An 18,969-nucleotide genomic window follows, 5' to 3' on the forward strand; every position below is an offset into this window, starting at 1 on the left:
AGATTTAACAATGGTAAATAAATTGGAGTTCTGTACAACAGACTTTACTGATGCTTTTTTATACAGACTGGGCTGGGATGGCAGTTTTTAAATGAGTTGCTATTTTGTATTTGCTAATTTATATGGAGAGAATTTGTTTGCCGATATAGTGGTGATATGACGATGCCTAATCTTGTTTTGATAACCCGAAAGTGTATTTTATGCTGTATGTTACATCTGGGTAAATTTTACATCCAATAAAAATATTTCCAATAAAAAATATTTCCATCCTTCCCTGATCATTGTCTTTGTATTGAAAGTGCGTCTTAAAATATTGAATACGTGTTAGATTACACATCTGCATTGAAAAGAATAAAAGGTGGTTATATAAAAGATATTGATGTTTAATTTAATTATATAGTTATATAGTAAGTACAGAGTACATAACTGACAATAATTCATGGGTTTTGTACCATCTCAAATCTCTCTTTATCACACGGGAGTAAGTCAAGTGTCAGTGTGCTCAGACATTCACAGATGCATCCATCAACACTGAAAGCTGTAGACATTTGTCAGTATGTGTGGCAAGTGAGGCCAAGGTCAGTTTCCACCTGGTGTGAATGCTTCACTCTGCCCCTGTCTTGTTGACACCACATTGTTTCTTTGTCTTTGCTCTTGAGTACAAAGATAACCCTGTGAAATTCTTACTGAGTGCCTGTCTGTGATTGAGAAGGACAGCTTGCGTGTTCTACCCTACCTCATGCTTGTATGTTTCCTCAAAAAAGGCAGGTGACTTGGTTAAGGCACTGTATGTAAATAAGGGCCGAAGCTGTACTCAGTTGCATGACCCCTGTGTTTAATAGGAGTTATGAAGTTCATCAGACCCAAGGGAGGCAATATGCAAATGGTGAGATTGTATCACTCAGATTAAAGATCTCAAAAGTATCTGATAATGCCAAAAACATAAATAGTAGACACTGGAAACAAATTTTAAGGTAGAAAACGTAGCAAAATGCAGAAATTACACTGTCATTATTAAGAGGGTGTATTGCATACAGAAAATTAGTTACTTACAAATGAGTGGATTGAAATATATTGTTGTAGGTTTCTTATTTCTTATTACTTTTAAATTTCAGGACTGTTTGTGTATTTTGAATACATGACATTTCATCATTGCCCAGGCACTGATGAGATAACTGATCCTGAATTCACTCAGCTGGTCCAAGTGCGAAGAGAAAGTGAAGTAAAGTGTAGACAGTCAGAGGAGCACAGGTCAAGAGAAATAATAAGATACAAGAGGTCATCAGCAGCTGTCAATACTGCATTTATTCATATAGTCCAGAGTCCTTCGGAAGGTGTGAAATATTTAACCCTTAACCCTCTTGAGTCCCATTGAACCTGTGGTCTAAGATAAGGACTTGCGACCAAGTGTTAGCCACAGCAGTTAAAAATACACACTGCCATACATACTGGTAGGTGTATGGTTTGGATCATGTGAGCCCCCAGGTCTGGTGTTAAGTTTGTGACAGGATGTGTTTTTCATTTTGTTACAGTTAAATGTTATATCACTAGCACGTATAGCATACTGGAATAACGCTAGACTGTACTAGAATATACTAAATAAATATTGTATACTAGAATACAGTTACATTATTCTAGAACATAGTTAATTGAATGAATTATGTCCAGAATTTGAAACAAAACGATATTTGTGATGATATATGCACTTGCTAGCCACAGCTGAAGACAGGGAGGGCTCTTGTGCTTTGTGCCATGGAGGATTTGTGTATTGCTTCCATATCTGTAGTAAAATCAGCTCACCATATGGTGGCGACATAGTGCAGTTTCAGACAGGAGAGAGTTAATCTTGTGCAACTGAAAAAATAGGACTCACTTTCGATAGGGGATCCATGTTCAAGTATCTGCATAGCTCAGTTCACTTCAGGTGCCTCACAAACTATGAACTGTGGAACGCTACAATGCACATGTACCTGACAATTCAGGCTATTGGGCCACACAGACAGATTCAGAAAGTTTATCACTTTATTGCATCCATATTCAATATGGGAAATTCATGATTTTAAAGAGTGATGTTGCCAGCTGGTTTAATCAGTCATGGTTTAATCAGTCATGGTTTAATCAGTCAATTAATAATTTTATTGCTGCTATTTTACAATAAAAGCGATAACAACTAGGAGTGTAACCTTTATGTATCAAAATCAAAGACTACAGCTCTGTACCCCTTCATGTGTAGAGGATTTCTTTTTTTTTTTCTTTTCTTTTTCTCACCTCAACTCAGCTTTGAAGCCACCATACTTTATCATTTTCTTTTCATTTCTCAATGTGAGAAGATATATGCCCCCTAATATATTACTGGGTGCATGTGTGCTTTAGCATTACAACAGCTTTAATGGCAATGTTGACCAAGTAATTATTTTAAATAATAACACAAGACATGGTGTCAATCGTAAGAATATAAATATGTTTTATTGAAATATATGAATCCATGTAAACAGATAAAGTAGATCTAATCCCTGGAATCCTCTTAGTAAGAACCTTGTTTTCTTATGTCGAAATAGCATTGGTCTGAGAAAGGTCAGAGCATTTAGTGAACATTTTATATCATTTTGAAGAGCTTTGTAGCTGTTAGTATTAAATTTGTTCTTTTGTCTCAAACCTGTATATGTTAAAATTAAAAAAGAAAGAAAAACATCAGTTCTGAGTTGGTTCAATTTCTTTTCAAGCCAGCCTTAGGACAAACTGTGGCCCAAAAACTGAGGTGCAAACTGAACTGTGAATTGGGTCAACTGTTGCACCTCTAATCATAACATATATATAATGAGTAATTACTGAGAGGCAGGTTATCCAGGTCTCCCCAACATTTGACCTGCACAGGTTTTATTTGCAATTGATTTATCATTCGCTGCATATTGCTGTAGACACTCAGTCATTGGTGATACAATTACTAGTCACTGAATAAATTATACAATCCACTCCTGAAATATTTACATGTTCTAAGGAGTTGAAGTGAGCACTGGCTTTGGTGATAATGAATTAATCACCATTGGTTGTTTTGGAGGTGCCATGGGTAACTGTGCAGTAAGTTGTTTGATAGAAAGTTTGTTTTGACCTCTTAATGTTAGATGGTCAGTGCCCCAATTAAGCCCATGTATACATCAAGCCCATTACTCCTTTTATGAAAATTAAAAAATGAGAGATAGATTTAAAAAGTGCTTGCTATTTCAGCCAATGGACTTGCTTCCTCTGAACATACTGCATTTTTTTTTGGAGACAATCAAGTACCGCAGTCTAAAATAATGCATTAAAATGAGAACAACTATGGTAGGATCATAGTGCATGGTTCTAGATAACAAAGGGATACATATATTTTGGTGAAGACAATGAAGAAGTAACATAGTTGTAGGAGTTGGCTGTTGTGTGAATATTTATACAGTCTAAATGATGTTTTCTAAATTTAGTATTTATACTTGGAGCACTTTAAATGCACAGAATATCAAAAAAGCTCTTTATGATTGCAGTTAATTCAGACAAAATCATTATAGCTAAGTGAAACAAATGAACTGTTTTATGTTGTTGAAAATGAAATATTCCATAACCCAAGCTATTTTCATATTCAAAACCCATAAGGAGATGTCAGTGACTGGATTGTTTTATCCTACACTGTTGTCCCTGTTAAGCTCCCCATGCCATGACCAAACAATCTGAAGTTTGTGTCTCCAGTTTTCATCAGCTCTCCTGTTTTTATGAAAATGCACAATAACAATACATTAAAATACACAAGAAAGACAAAGATGATGAGAAAAATAAAAAAAGACGAGAAAAAGACAAGATCATCTGATTTGCAAAAAGACAGATTACATCAGGAACGTCAAATGAAAGCTGAGCACAGTCACATTATTGAATAATAAACTCAGTGAAAACCTGGAGAATTATTAAGAGGGCTTAATTGTTTGCTTTAATGTCCAACAGTTGTTCATAACATGTGCTGTTGATGTTTGATCTGAGGTTGTGAAAATTTCTTAAATAAACTCACAGACATGTGGGATTAAGTGGTATATGTGTACCCAGTAACCCCAGTCTGAACTTTCAGTGTTTTTTATTTAATATCTTAATTATCTTAAAGAGACAGGGGAAAGTAATTGACAAGCATTTTAGATGAAAAGTATATCTCTTGCTATATAATAACTGTCCTCATCAAAAGTTTTGTTGTGAGTATGTGTGAAAAGTGAGTATGTGATTTTTTTTTTGGTCTTTTTAAATTTAAGTTTTGATGGCTTGATGGATATGCATACACAGTATCATTTTATTGATAGCATTCATGCGTTATTTTTTTTAAGCTGTTTTGCAAAGTGAATGCATGTTTATCAAAAATATGACTATATATTCCAGTTGGAATCTGTTTTAGACTATGCTGGCCTGCTGTTCAGTGGTTACAGTAGCATATGGCATTACAGGTTAATTACATAATTACAGGTTAATTCATGGTGTTTGGAGTGTTTTTGTGAAACTCACTCTATATAAGCTAAAATCCAAGGGGCATATTTCACACGTTTGATAACTGGTGTTATTTGATATTTTCTTTTCACCTTTTTGAGAGAGAATGTTGTCTTGGTCAGACCAGCCTCTGTTTTAAGACTACTGTCGTCCAATGTTCTAGCTCAGGTTCAAGAACCAAAGTGATGGTTGCGTATGCACAGATTTGAGAGAGATGGTAGCTGTCTCACTTTGACACAAGGACATCCCCTTTACCAGTTATGCTTATGCCACATTGTTTCCTTCGCTGTCGTCCTTGAGTATAAAGATAAACCTGTCAAATTCCGACCGAGTGCCCCCCTGACGGAGAGGGATGGCATGCAGGGTAAAATGAGATCTAGACAGCAGCAGATGTTCCTTTGTAAAGGTCCCTGTGTGCATAAATAAAGGCACACGGTCATAGATTTTGGCACCCTTGTTGCCTACAGACTATAGACATCTTAAGTTACATGGCCAATTGTGGGAAAACAATGCATGCTCAGTCACAAGTTTACTTATATTATTAGCTTTGTCAATTAACTAGGCTATTGTCTTACTTGAAGAATAGCAAATGGCAGTGATGGAAACCAATATAATGTTTGAAAAATTTGTAACAAATGCTAATGGTGTGATTGGCACTTCAAGGAGTGGTATAGAAAGGGTGTTTATTGGTATGAGTTTTATGGTATACTTCTTACTAAGTTTTGAACTCACAGTTTGCTGACATGATGCAAAATAGATGCTGAGTAGATCCTGAGACCAATTAAGATGTACGTTAACATTTGTAAAGGCTGCTGTTAGATTTCGATCCTTTAAACTTTGACCTTCCAAAGACCTCTGTTTTAATGATTCAGTTTAGCACACAACACAATTCCTAATATAGCTCAAGTACAATGGTTTAAGGTTTCCAAATTGATTGTCCTCAATGAGCCTTTGAACACCCCCTCCCCATTCTCAGCTGTTCGGCCCAGACTCCTCCTCTTATGAGCGCTGTCGTGCTGGCACCTTCATCACCTTGACCAGCATGCCTAAGCACACACTACTTTTTAGTACCCTAGCTCTCACCCACACATAGACTTTTGTGCATTACTCCATAACAAATCAAATGTTTTGTCTTTTTCCTTTTGATATGATCAAGATGCACTGCTGTGCCATTTTTTCTGTATCAGAAGACTGAGATTAAGGTGAGTCAGCAGTTTGTCTTAAGAAAAAAATTAGACTTTTGTATATTGACTTTTTGTGTCTTGGTAAGGTTAAACTAGCAGGATATCTACATAGGTGATGGCAGTGCTGAATATCAGGAAGAACTGATTGTGTGCAGGTATGTTTCAAAGTTGATGTGGGCCAAAGACATTGTGTCTGTGTATTTACTGCACTGAGAAACAGAAGGGTAGGAACACTTAAATGAAGTGTTGAAAGAGTTCAAATTTTGTGAAGTCTTTGTAGGTGCTATATATATGCAGTGCATTTGCAACTTCCATAATATAGCAGAGTTCAAATATACAAATTTAAAATGTAAAGTTATTAAACTCTGTTTTCTTGCCATTCAATGAAAGGAGTAACTGCAACTAAAAAGAAGGGACACAGTAGATTCACCAATGTTAAACTAAGTTTTAGACATTTATAATATTCTGTACTCATCTAGAGTAAGACTGAAAAAATACGCTCTCAGAATTAATATTGTTAAACTAGTGGTGTAACCTAATATCACATTTGTAGTGTGGCAGCATCTGTTGTGACTTTGATTGTAGAAGTGAATTTGATGGGTAGGTTTTTTAAATGACAGCCTTCTTAGTCAGAGCTGGAACTCTAAAATTCAATGTAAGAACAATGATAGAAGCCACAGGATGAACCCCCAATGCTTTAAGTAAGGAGAAAACATTTGATTTCATAGCTATAATGGACCAGTGTGTATGCAGGTAGACATATGTATTTCTTTGTTTGTTTGTTTGTTTGTTTGTTTATTTTTGCAATGTAAATTTTTAGATGAATATAATCAGCTTGACTGTAAAATTTACTTATTTACTCAGTTTTATTTTGTTTTTTAATTCCATGCTTTTTCAGTGCATGTTCCATTGCAAAATGATGACTTGCACTTGAATGCACTGTTTTTCACTGGGCTCTTCTATAACTTGCTTCAGTTTTATAGAACTGACAGCAGTCACTGTTTATGCCAATATCTGAGCATATATCTTGTTTTTTTTTTGTTTTTTAAGAAATTTGCACAATATTTGCTTTAATAAACAAATGCTTCAACATTGAGTGCAATATCATCATTTTGTCAAAACACAAAAAACGTTACATGGCAGGATTCATTTGCTCATCCACTTTATTCTACTGATTCATAGTGATGGGAACCAATGATTATTAAATTATTAAACCACAGCAGTTGTCAAATTTTCAGAGGACCAAATTAGAGCTTCACTCTTCATCAAGCCCTTTCTGTGGGAGAGAAAGCAGAGTTTGGTAAAGTCAATTTTGTACAGAAGTGTGTGTGTGTGTGTGTGTGTGTGTGTGTGTTTATTTAAAATATTTAGTAGCTAGAGTTTACATTATGTTTGCAGCAACTTTATGGACATCTATTTTATATTTATAGCTTATGAAATCTGAAGTAATGTGTCAGTTAGTTAGCTTTTTCAGCATCAAGGAGGGTTTGTTTGTTGTTTTTTTCTTTCTTTCTCTTTTTCTGTGTCATTAGGTATGAATTCCTATGGAAACAGAGCGAAAATTCTGACAGGACACTCAAATATATCATAATGTATGTAATTTATGTGTTTGTTTGTAATTTCTGTATTTGTCATGTAGGGATGTTGTGAAATGGAAATTTGTAAAATCTGTGAATGAACAATTCTTCTGGAGTTACATGCTTCAGAAACTTATTTCATCTCAAGTCATTGGTTAAAAAGTATGTTACACTGTAAATAAGATTATACATACCTGTACATAAATCAAGCTAAGTATTATATTACGCAGATAACAGGAAAATCTGATATTGTTAGTTTCATTCTAATTTTAAATTTCCTTAACCGTAGTGCCATATTACAGCAGCAGATCTCCAGGAAGCCTCAGTATTACAGATCTCTTCAGTCAGGAAGACACTGGTTAGAACATGTAAGTTACAAGAGGCCCAATATCTTCATACCTTACCTGAGCAAAGAAGGTCGTCTCTATGTGAGCATCACTCACCTTGGAGCCTGCATCACGACTCTTGGCCCTCAGCTTGTTGACCTGAGACTCAGCAATATCAGCTCTCTCCTCAGCCTCATCCAGTTCATGCTGCAGCTTACGGAACTTGCCTAAGTTTGTGTTGGCTTGTTCCTCCTGTAAGATTCATAATATTGCATAGTTGCTGAGGTAGATGTAACACGATCATATTGGGAACCATCAGTTTAAGTGCTCTTTAATGAACTTACAGCCTCCTCTGCTGTTCTCTTGTAGGACTTGACTTTCAGCTGTAGTTTGTCCACCAGATCCTGCAGACGAGCCAGATTCTTACGGTCCTCCTCAGTCTAGAAAGTAAAATGCAGGGTAAAACTATTTGTTATTTTGAAGTATCTTGAAGGTGACTGCAATGACAGCTACTTTGCTGTTGAAGTGAACAGACCTGGTAGGTGAGTTCCTTAATGCGTCTCTCGTATTTACGAATTCCTTTCAGAGAATCAGCGCTCTTCCTTTGTTCCATCTCCACCTCAGCCTCCAGCTCTCTCACCTATAGACATTTTGAAAAGGAAACATGAACAAGAAATATCTTGTGTGTTTTCTACTCCAGTGTCTATTCAGATTAACAAAATTTACCCTGGCCTCCAGCTTCTGGACCTGCTTCTTGCCACCTTTCATGGCGATTTGTTCAGCTTCATCCAGACGGTGCTGCAGGTCCTTGATGGTCTGCTCCATGTTCTTCTTCATACGTTCCAGGTGAGCACTGGTGTCTTGCTCTTTCTTCAGCTCCTCAGCCATCATGGCAGCATCAGTGATGGCCTTCTTAGCTTTTTCCTCAGCGTTTCTGCATTCCTGCAAAGCCTCCTCCACCTCAGTCTGAAGCTGGGATGTGTCAGCCTCCAGCTTCTTCTTCTGGTTCAGCAAGCTGGTGTTCTGTACACGAATAAAGATATTTTCACGTTGGATAGTCATTCCTTATGCACTAATAAAAAAATGAGGAAGAAAAGTTTCACCTGAGAGTGCAGAAGCTGAACTCTCTCACTGACGTCCAGCAGCTCTTGCTCAGCCAGTTTGCGGCCTCTCTCAGTCTGCTCCACCAGGGACCTCAGCTCCTCCAATTCTGCCTGCAGCAGATTGTTACGTCTCTCCACAATAGCAATGTTCTCTTTCAGATCATCATTAGCACGAAGAGCGTCGTCAAGCTGCAGTTGAGCATCCTACAAAAGAAGGATTTTATGAAGTAAAGGTGTAATTTCATTTTATGAGGTGACTCAGCTTTACATTCATTTTGACATAACTTTAGCTCATGGTACCTTCAGATGTCCGTGGAGACCCTTGAGTTGCTTTTGAGCCTCTGCTGCTTGCCTGTTGGCCTGGCTGAGTTGGATCTCCATCTCATTGAGGTCTCCCTCCATTTTCTTTTTCAGCCTAAGGGCCTCATTCCTGCTGCGAGTCTCTGCCTCCAGGGAGCTCTGCAAGGTGTCCACCATTCTCTGCTGGTTCCTCTTGGCCTGCTCCATTTCCTCATCTTTCTCAGCCAGTTTACGCTCAATATCAGCCTTGACCTGATTGAACTCTAACTGAGCTCTCAGGATCTTTCCTTCTTCATGCTCTAGGGAGGCCTTGATTGCAGAAAGAAATGCCATTCAGTGCTCGTGGAAACCAAATGATGACACTAGTACAAAATGGCAGATGTGTTTTTTCTGTCCGTATAAATGCAGTACTCAGTAATTCAGCACTAAATATAGAGATATCTAATGTATAAATAATAATGTGTCGTGTGTTTGGACAGTGTTTTGAATGAATATGCAATACATTCCCTAATAATTTGCTTTCAGAGTCACATCTAGTTAAAAGAATGTGATATTGTAAATTAAGAGACTCCAACAGTTCTTTTCCTGACCTACAGGAGGGATAACAAACTATTTAGGACTGGAATATTAGTATACCTCTGCTTCCTCCAGGGCCGCTTGGATCTCAGACTTTTCCTGCTCCAGTTGTTTACGGATTTTCTCCAACTCGTGGATACTCTTTCCACTCTCGCCAAGTTGCTCCGTTAGGTCAGAAATTTCCTCTGTTGGAAAAAAATGTTGTTGAATATGTGTAGAGGACAGAGACATGACTACTGCTTTGAATTCCTCCAAAAGAAAGATGAAAATAACCTTGGAGGTTCTTGTTTTCCCTTTTCATGGTCTCTAGGTGATCGAGAGACTCCTCATAGGAGTTCTTCAGTTTGAAGAGCTCAGTGCTGAGTGATCTGGCCTCTTTCTGAGAACTCTCCAGCTCACTTTGCGATTCCTCATATTTCTGTTTCCACTCAGCCAGGACCTGTCAAAATCACACCAGCAAATACATTTTCTGTCTTGGTCCTTTTAAAAAGCATTTTAATTACCATGGGAAGTCGGTATGGCATGATGAAATGAATAGGGAATATAAAATGTGCTAAAAACATGCGAAAGAATGTTTCATATCATAACCACTGTGAGGCTGATTTTGTTGCCGACATGTTACGGGAGACAAACTGTACTTTGTCAAAGTTTCTTTGCTTCTTGTCCAGAGCAGCAGCAGCTGCATTGGCTCTTTCAACATCAACCATGAGATCTTCAATTTCGTTCTGAAGCCTGTGTTTAGTTTTCTCCAGAGAGGCACATTTGGCATTAACAGCTTCCACAGCTTCCTCTGCATCTTGTAGGCGCTGAGCCAGCTTCTTCCTATAGAAAAAATTATTACAAAACAAATTTGAAAAGGGCTTTGGAAAGGAGTTTTTGCTGTAGCCAGTATTTAAAATATAGAGATCTGTTTAGATACATTGAGGAGATTAATTTCCTCAGGTAAGTAAAATACTTACTTTGCCTCCTCCAGCTCTTCAGTCCTCTGGATGGCATCAGTTTCATACTTGGTTCTCCACTGAGCCACCTCAGAGTTGGCTTTAGACAGACTGCGCTGCAGTTCAGCTTTGGCCTCCTGCTCCTCTTCAAACTGTTCTCTCAGCAAGTCAGCATCATGACGAGCAGACTGCACTGCATGGGCCAATGCATTCTTAGCCTGTACAAAGAAATTATTGCACATACTTAGTGTATGTAATTAATTGTATGGTTTTTGGAGGAGAATGAACATGTTCTAGAGGTACCTTGACTTCCTCTTCCAGTTGTCTCTTTAGGTCCTCAATCTGCTGAGTGTAGGACTGCTTGCCTCTGGTCAGTTGAGACACTAAAGAGTCCTTCTCCTCAAGTTGTCTGGCCAGCTCACCTTTATGGGCAGAATGTAATTGAAGGTGAAATGTCATCAGTATTCATCAGAATGGAAAAAGCGTATGTACTGTCACCTTATCAGAGAGCATACCATTTTCTGTCTGCAGCTTAGCTTTGTGCATGGTAAGGTCATTGATGCTACGCTGGCCCTCCTCAAATTTTGTCCTGTATTCAGTCATTTGATCCTCAAGAGTTCTACTCATTTTCTCGAGGTTGGTCTAAAAAAAAATCATAAGAATCAGACATCACACAATTGTGACAAATTCCAACAAAAATGAGAGTAAACTGTTTATTCTTACCTTGGACTTAACAATCTGCTCCATATTGGAGACCACATCGTCCAACTCTAATCTCAGTTCACTCTTTTCCTTCTCAAGCTTCTGCTTGACTCTCTGGAGATTGTCAATCTGCTCTCCCAGGTCAGCCACACTGTCAGCATGTTTCTTCCTCAGTGTAGCAGCAGTGGCCTCATGCTGCAGAGTGGACTCCTCAAGGTCTCTGCGAAGTTTCTGGAATTCGGCCTCCCTCTTCTTATTCATCTCAATCTGGGCAGCGGTGGCACCGCCAGCCTCCTCCAGCCTCTCACTGATTTCCTCCAGTTCTCTGGACAAGTCTGCCCTCTGTTTCTCCACTTTGGCACGGGCGGCTCTCTCAGCCTCCAGCTCTTCCTCCAGCTCCTCAATACGAGCCTAACAAGAGAACAATACAGTACAGCACTCATTGTTAGCTCTGCGCGGCAAATTTTCTGCAGAGATCCCCTTCTTGTAATCTTCACATTACCTGCAACTCCTTCAGTTTCTTCTGGAGTTGAGCTCCCATTGCCTGCTCATCCTCAATCTTGCTGTTTAACTGACTGATTTCAAAGTCTTTCCTATGATAAAAAAAAAAAAAAATCTTTGTAAGTATATGTTACAAGCATTGACTTAATTATTATTTCCTCTGAACTTTCTTTTACTTTTTCAGCCGTTCCTCTAGTTGCTGCTTGTCATTCTCCAGGTCCATCACACTCTCTTGGGTCAACTTTAAGTCTCCCTCAAGCTTCCTTTTTGCTCTCTCAAGATCCATGCGGATCTTCTTTTCTTGTTCCAGTGATCCCTCAAGCTGGAAAAGAAGGTGTGAATGAGAATGTTCACTTCACTTCACTGAAGTTTTTACTTTGTGTTGTCTTTATTAAAATTAAACATATGATCGATGCAAAGTTTGAAAATTATGGTCTAGACACTAACATCATCAACTTGCTGTTCCAGTTTGGCTTTGGCCTTGGTCAGCGTATTGACTTTGTCCTCCTCACTCTGGAGGTCATCCAGAGTTTGCTGATGGGCCTCCTGGAGAGCTTTCTTCTCCTTTGTGAGCTTGGCGATGATCTCATCCAAAGCTGCCATCTCTTCAGTCAGGTTTTTAACCTTTAAACAAACAGTCAAAGTATGTCAAATATCAGTAAAAGAATCTATAATAATATATTAGCATGCCGGTGATAATGGTAAAGGTGAACCTTGTTCTCAGTGGCATGTTTCTCCTTCTCCACTTTGGCCAGAGTTAGCTCCAGATCGTCAATGTCCTTTTTGAGCTCGGAGCATTCATCCTCCAGCTTCCTCTTCTTAGCAGTCAGTTCTGCGTTCATCTCCTCCTCATCCTCCAGTCGCTCATTCAGCTCTTTACATTTGGCTTCAAGTTGGATCTTATTCTTGATTAGACCCTCACATCGCTCTTCAGCATCTGAGAGATTATCCTGCTCCTGTTTTTGTTAACATGCACCAGAAAAAAGGGAGAGTTTTTGCTCTTCATTTGTATCCTTGTAATCATTTGTCTTTTAAATTTGCTTTTAACTAAGAACTTACAGTCTGAACTTGAAGTTGTAGGTCATTTTTCTCTTGGAGAAGGGTGACCATTTTCTCTTCCAGCTCCTTTCGTCGGGCCTCAGATTTTGCATAAGCCTCTTTTAACTTCAAGAATTCCTCCTTCATGTTGGCCATCTCCTTCTCAGCCTCAGCAGACCTCAGCAATGGTTTGATCTTGAAGTAAAGCTTCATCCAAGGCCAGTTCTTGACCCCCATGAAAGCTCGGACGTTCCATTGGATCACAAGCAAGGCATCCCTGTGAAGTTACATAAAATATTCGGTTTAAATTAAATTAATTAACGCTATCAATACAAAAAATATTCAGAAATTCTGGAACCATACAGCTAACCTGCGTTCCACAATCTTCTGGAATTCAATTCTTGCAAGAAGACCACGTGACCTAGCCTGAATTCCAGTTATAATGAGAGCGAGACGGTCATCTCTCATCTCCTCAAGTGTACCCAGGAGACCAGCCTTAAAGAACACCTTGAAGGGTAACAGAATATGAAATTACTTTAATGAAATACTAGAACATGAGACCTCATGGTGCTAACTTGTTTTGAAATATCAAAATCCAATAACTGCACTGGTCCATCGTTTTGTTTTCTATTACTCTATAAGAATGTTCATGACAGGCTACCTAACTTATGCTTTTTTGGAAATGAGTCTGGTCTTTTTTATTTTTAATCATACCTTTGTATGTCCAAATCTGTACTGGCTGTGGTCGATGTCAAGAGAGCCAAGCAGTTTTTCAGCTCCTTTCCTGCTGTCAATGAATTGACCCTCCGGGATAGCAGCAGGATTCAGGATACGATATCTGTAAAGGAAAAATTAGAGAGGTACAATCAAACCTAAAGCTTTGTCATGTTTTCCATGGATTTTTTGTGAACTGTTCCTTTAAACTAATTCAAACTATAGAAGTAATACCTCTGCTTGAAGTCACCATACAGAATCCTGTTGGGAAAGCCCTTTCTGCAGATCCTGATGCCTTCCAGTACACCGTTACAGCGCAGCTGGTGCATGACAAGAGGATTCCACATGGCTCCAGGAGTCTTTGTCTCATTGGGGATGATGCATCGCACAAAGTGTGGGTGAGTTGACCTCAAGTTGGTCATCAGCTTGTTCAGGTTCTCCTGTGAGCACAAACCATTTTATAAAAGAATGAGTTAAGCAGTGTAATATACTTTTGATAAGACAGAACATTTCACAACTTTTGTGATACATTGAAGCACTCTACTTTAGAGATATATCTTTGTATATGTTTTATTCTCTGCATGTACAGTGCTTGTATTGAGTACTGGCTCTTCAAAATTCGTACAACATCTTGTAGCTTTGGTGCTGCCTTACCCTGTGGAGAGCAGAGACAGTCTGGAAAGAGGCCCCTTTCTTCTTTTTTTCTTTACCCTTTCCACCAGTACCTTCTTGCATTGCTACAAAGAAACAAAGGGGGAAAAAATATTGATATTTGGTCGAACTCCCATTATGTGTTTCTTGCTTTATAAAACACTGCTATTTTGGAAAAGTCCCTTTTGTCTTCTTTAAAATTAAGTTTGTTTTACTAATAGTTCATCAATCAGATAATTTAAAACGTAGGTTTAAAACATAAGCAGAGATTATGCTCAAACTCAACACATGAGGGTGATATCTTCATTTGATTAGCAGTAAAAGCAACCATTTAGAAACCAAGTTGTATTTTAAAAAGACATAAATCAAGTAGGACCTACAGCTGTTTTTCAAATTCAGCTTTGGAGCCTCACTGAAGAATTTATCTCCAAGACTAAGGACTAGAAAACACTGATCTACGGTATGTCAATAATAATTCTAGAGATATTTGAATTTCTTCACAAATCAAACTTGTACATACCAGAATCTGCGCCAGCATAGTTTGCAAAAAGGTGGGCCAGCAGTTTCATTGTGGATTTCTGGTAAAGCCCAACAACGGTCTCATTGAGGGGATCCTTGTTTTTCACCAGCCAGTTATTGATGTTGTAGTCAACAGTGCCAGCATAGTGAACCAGGGAGAAATGGGCTTCTGGTTTTCCTTTGATAATCCTGGGCTTCTGGAAGTTGTTTGATTTTCCCAAGTGGTTGTCATAAAGCTTGGCTTTGAATGTAGTGTCACTGGCCTTGGGGAACATGCACTCCTCTTCAAGGATGGACATAATACCCATGGGCTACCAAAGCACACACACACACACACACACACACACACACAAACAGGGAGATTAGATTTAGCTTAGAATATACACCATGATTCTTACCACATTTTTTTTCTGTGAAAAAAAAACATTTGTTTGACTACTTTGTAGACCATTTTACATTAGTTTTATGTTATATACTCACCTTTTCAATCAAGTCAATACAAGCCTGCAGGTCCATACCAAAGTCAATGAACTCCCACTCAATTCCTTCCTTCTTGTACTCCTCTTGCTCCAGCACAAACATGTGGTGGTTGAAGAACTGCTGCAACTTCTCATTAGTGAAGTTGATGCACAGTTGCTCAAAGGTGTTGAACTGCATCAAATAATTGGAAAAGAGTGCACTATTATTGTAGTAAATACTCAACAAAAGACTTTACCTAGTGCCCCAAGGGTTAGTCAGTTTTATCAAAAACCTACATCAAAGATCTCAAAACCAGCAATGTCCAGCACACCAATGAAGTACTGGCGAGGCTGTTTGGTGTCCAGAGATTGGTTGATTCTCACAACCATCCAGAGGAACATCTTCTCATACACTGACTTAGCCAGTGCACCAACAGCATAATACACCTGATAGAGACAAAGAAATGATTCAGTAATTGTGTTTGTTCAAGTCCTGTTCATCTGTCATACAACTATATCAGCACATAGCATCACCTGATTTACATTCTGTCCCTTGGTGACCCACTCATTGCCTACTTTGACCCTTGGGTGACACAGAGCTTTGATAAGATCAGCAGAGTTTAGACCCATCAGATATGCTGATTTGTCAGCATCTAGAGAGAATAATTCAAGAAAAAAGATTTCAGTACCAAATAAGGCCCTTCAAGTAAAGCACTTCAAGTGATATTTTCCTTCACCCCTTTCTAATTAGTCTTTTATAAGCATTTGATGAACTTTCTTTAGCTTTGCATTCCAGTTAATCCTGGTGTGCACTATACTGTAGCTCTGGGCTCTATATTTTCTGCGGCAGTGTTCTTTTCTATCCGTGCGTCCACACCCCTCGCTTTGTGAGATGGGGTCATATCATGACTTGGGATTACATAATTAAGCTTTAAATCATGATCACCCTCAGTGCCGTCAGACTCTGCCTGCTCCTCTCGTTGTTTGTTCTTGAACTTCATGTTCCCATAGTGCATGATGGCACCAGTCAGCTTGTAGATGCTGTTCTTCTCTTCTTGAGTGAAGCCCAGCACATCAAATGCTTCCTGCATTGAAAATATGGGATATTCTTGCTGACTTGTAAGGGGGTTTACAAGATTGATTTTGTTTTCTCATTTAGACATTACAGCAGTCACTATTGTAAGTTTCCTTGTGAAATAACAGCTCTATTTTTGTGTTTGAATTTGTGCCACACACATAGTGGTACTGTGGTGATATTTTTGTTTGTCAGTTGGTAGGTGAGTCATTGTTACAAAGTTCTTGTACTGGCCAGTGTTCCAGAACAGTTTTTGAATATCAGGAACACCTTACTTTTCTCCAAAGAGACAATTCAACAAGTACTCACATCAGTAGCCATCAGCTCATCACCGTCATTAATGGAGGCTACGGTGGTCTCTCCTTGGGAGATGAAGGCATAGTCATAGGGGTTGGTGGTGATAAGCAGCATCTCTGTAAGAGGAAGATTAAAAGTTGTTATTTGCTCTGTCTGAATCCTGGTGTTTTAATATTGTTAATAATAAGACATGTTACCAACCCAGCAGCTCTGGTTTCTTCTGAGACAGAATCTGGTAGAAGATGTGATAGTCTCTCTCAGCCTTAAGCTGGAAGGTAACCCGTGACTTCTCTAGGAGGTCTGCATTTGGAATCATCAAATGAATTATCACACAATAGTGGCATACTCAGACAGATATATTTTTAAAATTGATAGAAAAAATGATAGATATGTATGACAGATTGTACGAGAAAAAAAATTATACTAAGTGATTAAGAAACATTCTTACAGGTCTCAATGTCAGCAGAAGCTAGTTTGCCGCTGGCTCCAAAGTGAATTCGGATGAACTTGCCCTGTTCACATTATTCAAAAATTTGTATCAGGTTGCTTAAATGGCAGCCATTACATTTTCTTAATGATGATATGAAGCACTTACAAATCTGGAGGAATTGTCATTCCTAATGGTCTTGGCATTCCCAAAAGCCTCCAGAGCAGGGTTACACTGAATGATTTGATCTTCCAGAGTACCCTGGAAAGAAATATGTGGCCTTTGTATCAATTCTTTGAATTCTTTGGCTTAATGTAGAAAAAAAAATGCTGAACTGTAACATTATTGTCCTTGTGACCCACCTTTTTGTCATTTGGATCTCTCTTGATGCCTCCAGCAGCAATGCTGGCAAAGTACTGAATGACTCTCTTGGTGTTCACAGTCTTCCCAGCACCAGACTCTCCCCTTGGCAGAGGAAAAAGAATTGCGCAAGTGTTAAATAAAAGCTAGCCTAATGTAGCAATTTAAAGTAGCCAACAGTATAATGAAGACTTACGTGATGAGAATAGACTGATTTTCCCTGTCTAGGAGAAATTAAATGTGAAAATTAATTTCATGAAAGTATTTCAACATCTTAAGATATTATTCAGATTTTTATAGTTCAGTTCTAAATAGCTCCCTCCTCTGGTTGATTTGACTGAATGCGCTGAGGTAAGTTGGCATGTGGAGGCTACACTGACGCTTGCTTTGGTGTAAGTCCCTTGCTTATCCAGACTGTTCTCAGTTGTGAATCACGAGACATTTACATTGGGGGGCTTTTTAAAAAGTATTGGGTCACGGCAGGTCTTTCAGTTTGTCTGTTTACACGTTCATCTTGAGTCTGGTGGTAATACATTAGCTATCATTTCGTCATTTGGCTGACAGGGACAAAGTTTTAGAACATCTCTGGATGGCATTTCAATACTGTGTTTACCTGCCAACATGTACTGATAGGCATTGTCAGAGATGGAGAAGATGTGGGGAGGAGCTTCACTCCTCTTCTTGCCTCTGTAGGCAACGACAACTTCTTGGTTGTACACTGGCAGCCACTTGTAGGGGTTGATAGTCACACAGAACAACCCAGAGTAGGTCTGCAGGAGGAAAGAGACATAGTTGGTTTGGTTGTGTGTGTGTGTGTGTGTGTGTGCTATATGATTATATCCAGTCAGAGACAGGGGGTTTGAACATACGTAGATCATCCAGGCTGCATAACGCTCTTTGAGATTATACAGCACAGCAGGCTCGTGCAGGAAGGTGAACATCGCCATGTCCTCGATTTTATCGAACTTTGGTGGGTTTTGAGGGTGGATATCAGCTTCCTTCACTGTTACTGTCTGGAGGGGGTTATTGAAACAAATTAAATCCCAGATTTCAGAGATACCTTTAACAATTCAGGGTAACTCAGCACAAAGTAGACGGATACATGTTAATCACAAATTAATCAAAATGAATTGCACTTCAGTTAATAGAGTAAACTGAACATATGTCTAAAGTGGTCTGTATAAACTGTCATTTATCTGTCATTTTCCATGTAGAGTGTTTGATATGCAGAACTCATACTTAAATGCTTGAGACAGATTTAACTGTTTCCATGCTAAATTCATGTCTTCTCATATATTAGTTCATTCACTCTCTTACCTTCCCCTTTTCAGTGTCGCAAGTGACTTTGTCACCATCACGACTAATAATAGTTCCTTTCACATACTCGTCCTCTGGGTCAGGAACAAAGCATTCCTTTTTCATGTCAAAGGGGCGAGTTTGGGCTTCTAGACGCTCCCTGTCTGACTTTCTCAGATATGGGGCTGCAGCCCCAAACTCCTCCATCGCCACATCCCCCATCTTTCACCCTGCCACAGGGGTCATTGGTGAACAGGGTAAAAAATTTAAATATGACTACATCCTAACATCCATCCTGTCCTTCTTTGAAAAACAGATATTTTCAGTTTCTAAAATTTATCTTTACCAGAAGAGAGTTAATGTTATTTTAGGCTATGCTGAACTTTAGATTTCTTTTTAAGTTACATGTGAACTTGTTTTCTCATGTTTTAGA

At 38.7% G+C, this 18,969-nt stretch overlaps 1 protein-coding gene across 1 annotated transcript; it reads right to left on the minus strand.

Moving 5' to 3' along the window:
- Window positions 1-6,827: 6,827 nt before the first annotated feature.
- Window positions 6,828-18,758, minus strand: LOC115806472 (myosin-7). Its single transcript, XM_030767179.1, has 37 exons — window positions 18,558-18,758; window positions 18,110-18,253; window positions 17,854-18,010; window positions 17,437-17,464; window positions 17,243-17,345; window positions 17,049-17,141; window positions 16,902-16,965; window positions 16,655-16,753; window positions 16,466-16,569; window positions 16,028-16,166; window positions 15,616-15,734; window positions 15,379-15,528; window positions 15,104-15,274; window positions 14,625-14,934; window positions 14,108-14,190; window positions 13,688-13,893; window positions 13,454-13,577; window positions 13,110-13,246; window positions 12,761-13,016; window positions 12,415-12,657; window positions 12,149-12,325; window positions 11,878-12,023; window positions 11,703-11,793; window positions 11,222-11,611; window positions 11,014-11,140; window positions 10,802-10,920; window positions 10,520-10,716; window positions 10,199-10,382; window positions 9,834-9,999; window positions 9,621-9,745; window positions 8,985-9,293; window positions 8,685-8,888; window positions 8,308-8,604; window positions 8,117-8,221; window positions 7,926-8,021; window positions 7,699-7,833; window positions 6,828-6,954 (listed from the first exon to the last, which is right to left on the minus strand). Exons 1-37 carry the CDS (start codon window positions 18,756-18,758, stop codon window positions 6,934-6,936), a joined length of 5,820 nt encoding a protein of 1,939 aa, XP_030623039.1. The 3' UTR covers window positions 6,828-6,933.
- Between the last annotated feature and the right edge of the window lie 211 nt (window positions 18,759-18,969).

The sequence above is a fragment of the Chanos chanos genome, chromosome 3, assembly GCF_902362185.1.
Source record: "Chanos chanos chromosome 3, fChaCha1.1, whole genome shotgun sequence".
Taxonomy (NCBI): Eukaryota; Metazoa; Chordata; class Actinopteri; order Gonorynchiformes; family Chanidae; genus Chanos; species Chanos chanos.

Coding starts and splice junctions, on each gene's coding strand:
- LOC115806472 (XM_030767179.1), bottom strand. CDS start 18,758: ATGGGGGATGTGGCGATGGAGGAGTTTGGGGCTGCAGCCCCATATCTG. Junction 16,966..17,048: donor ATGACAATTCCTCCAGATTT/GTAAGTGCTTCA, acceptor TAATGTGAACAG/GGCAAGTTCATCCGAATTCA. Junction 14,191..14,624: donor CTATGCTGGCGCAGATTCTG/GTATGTACAAGT, acceptor GTTTCTTTGTAG/CAATGCAAGAAGGTACTGGT.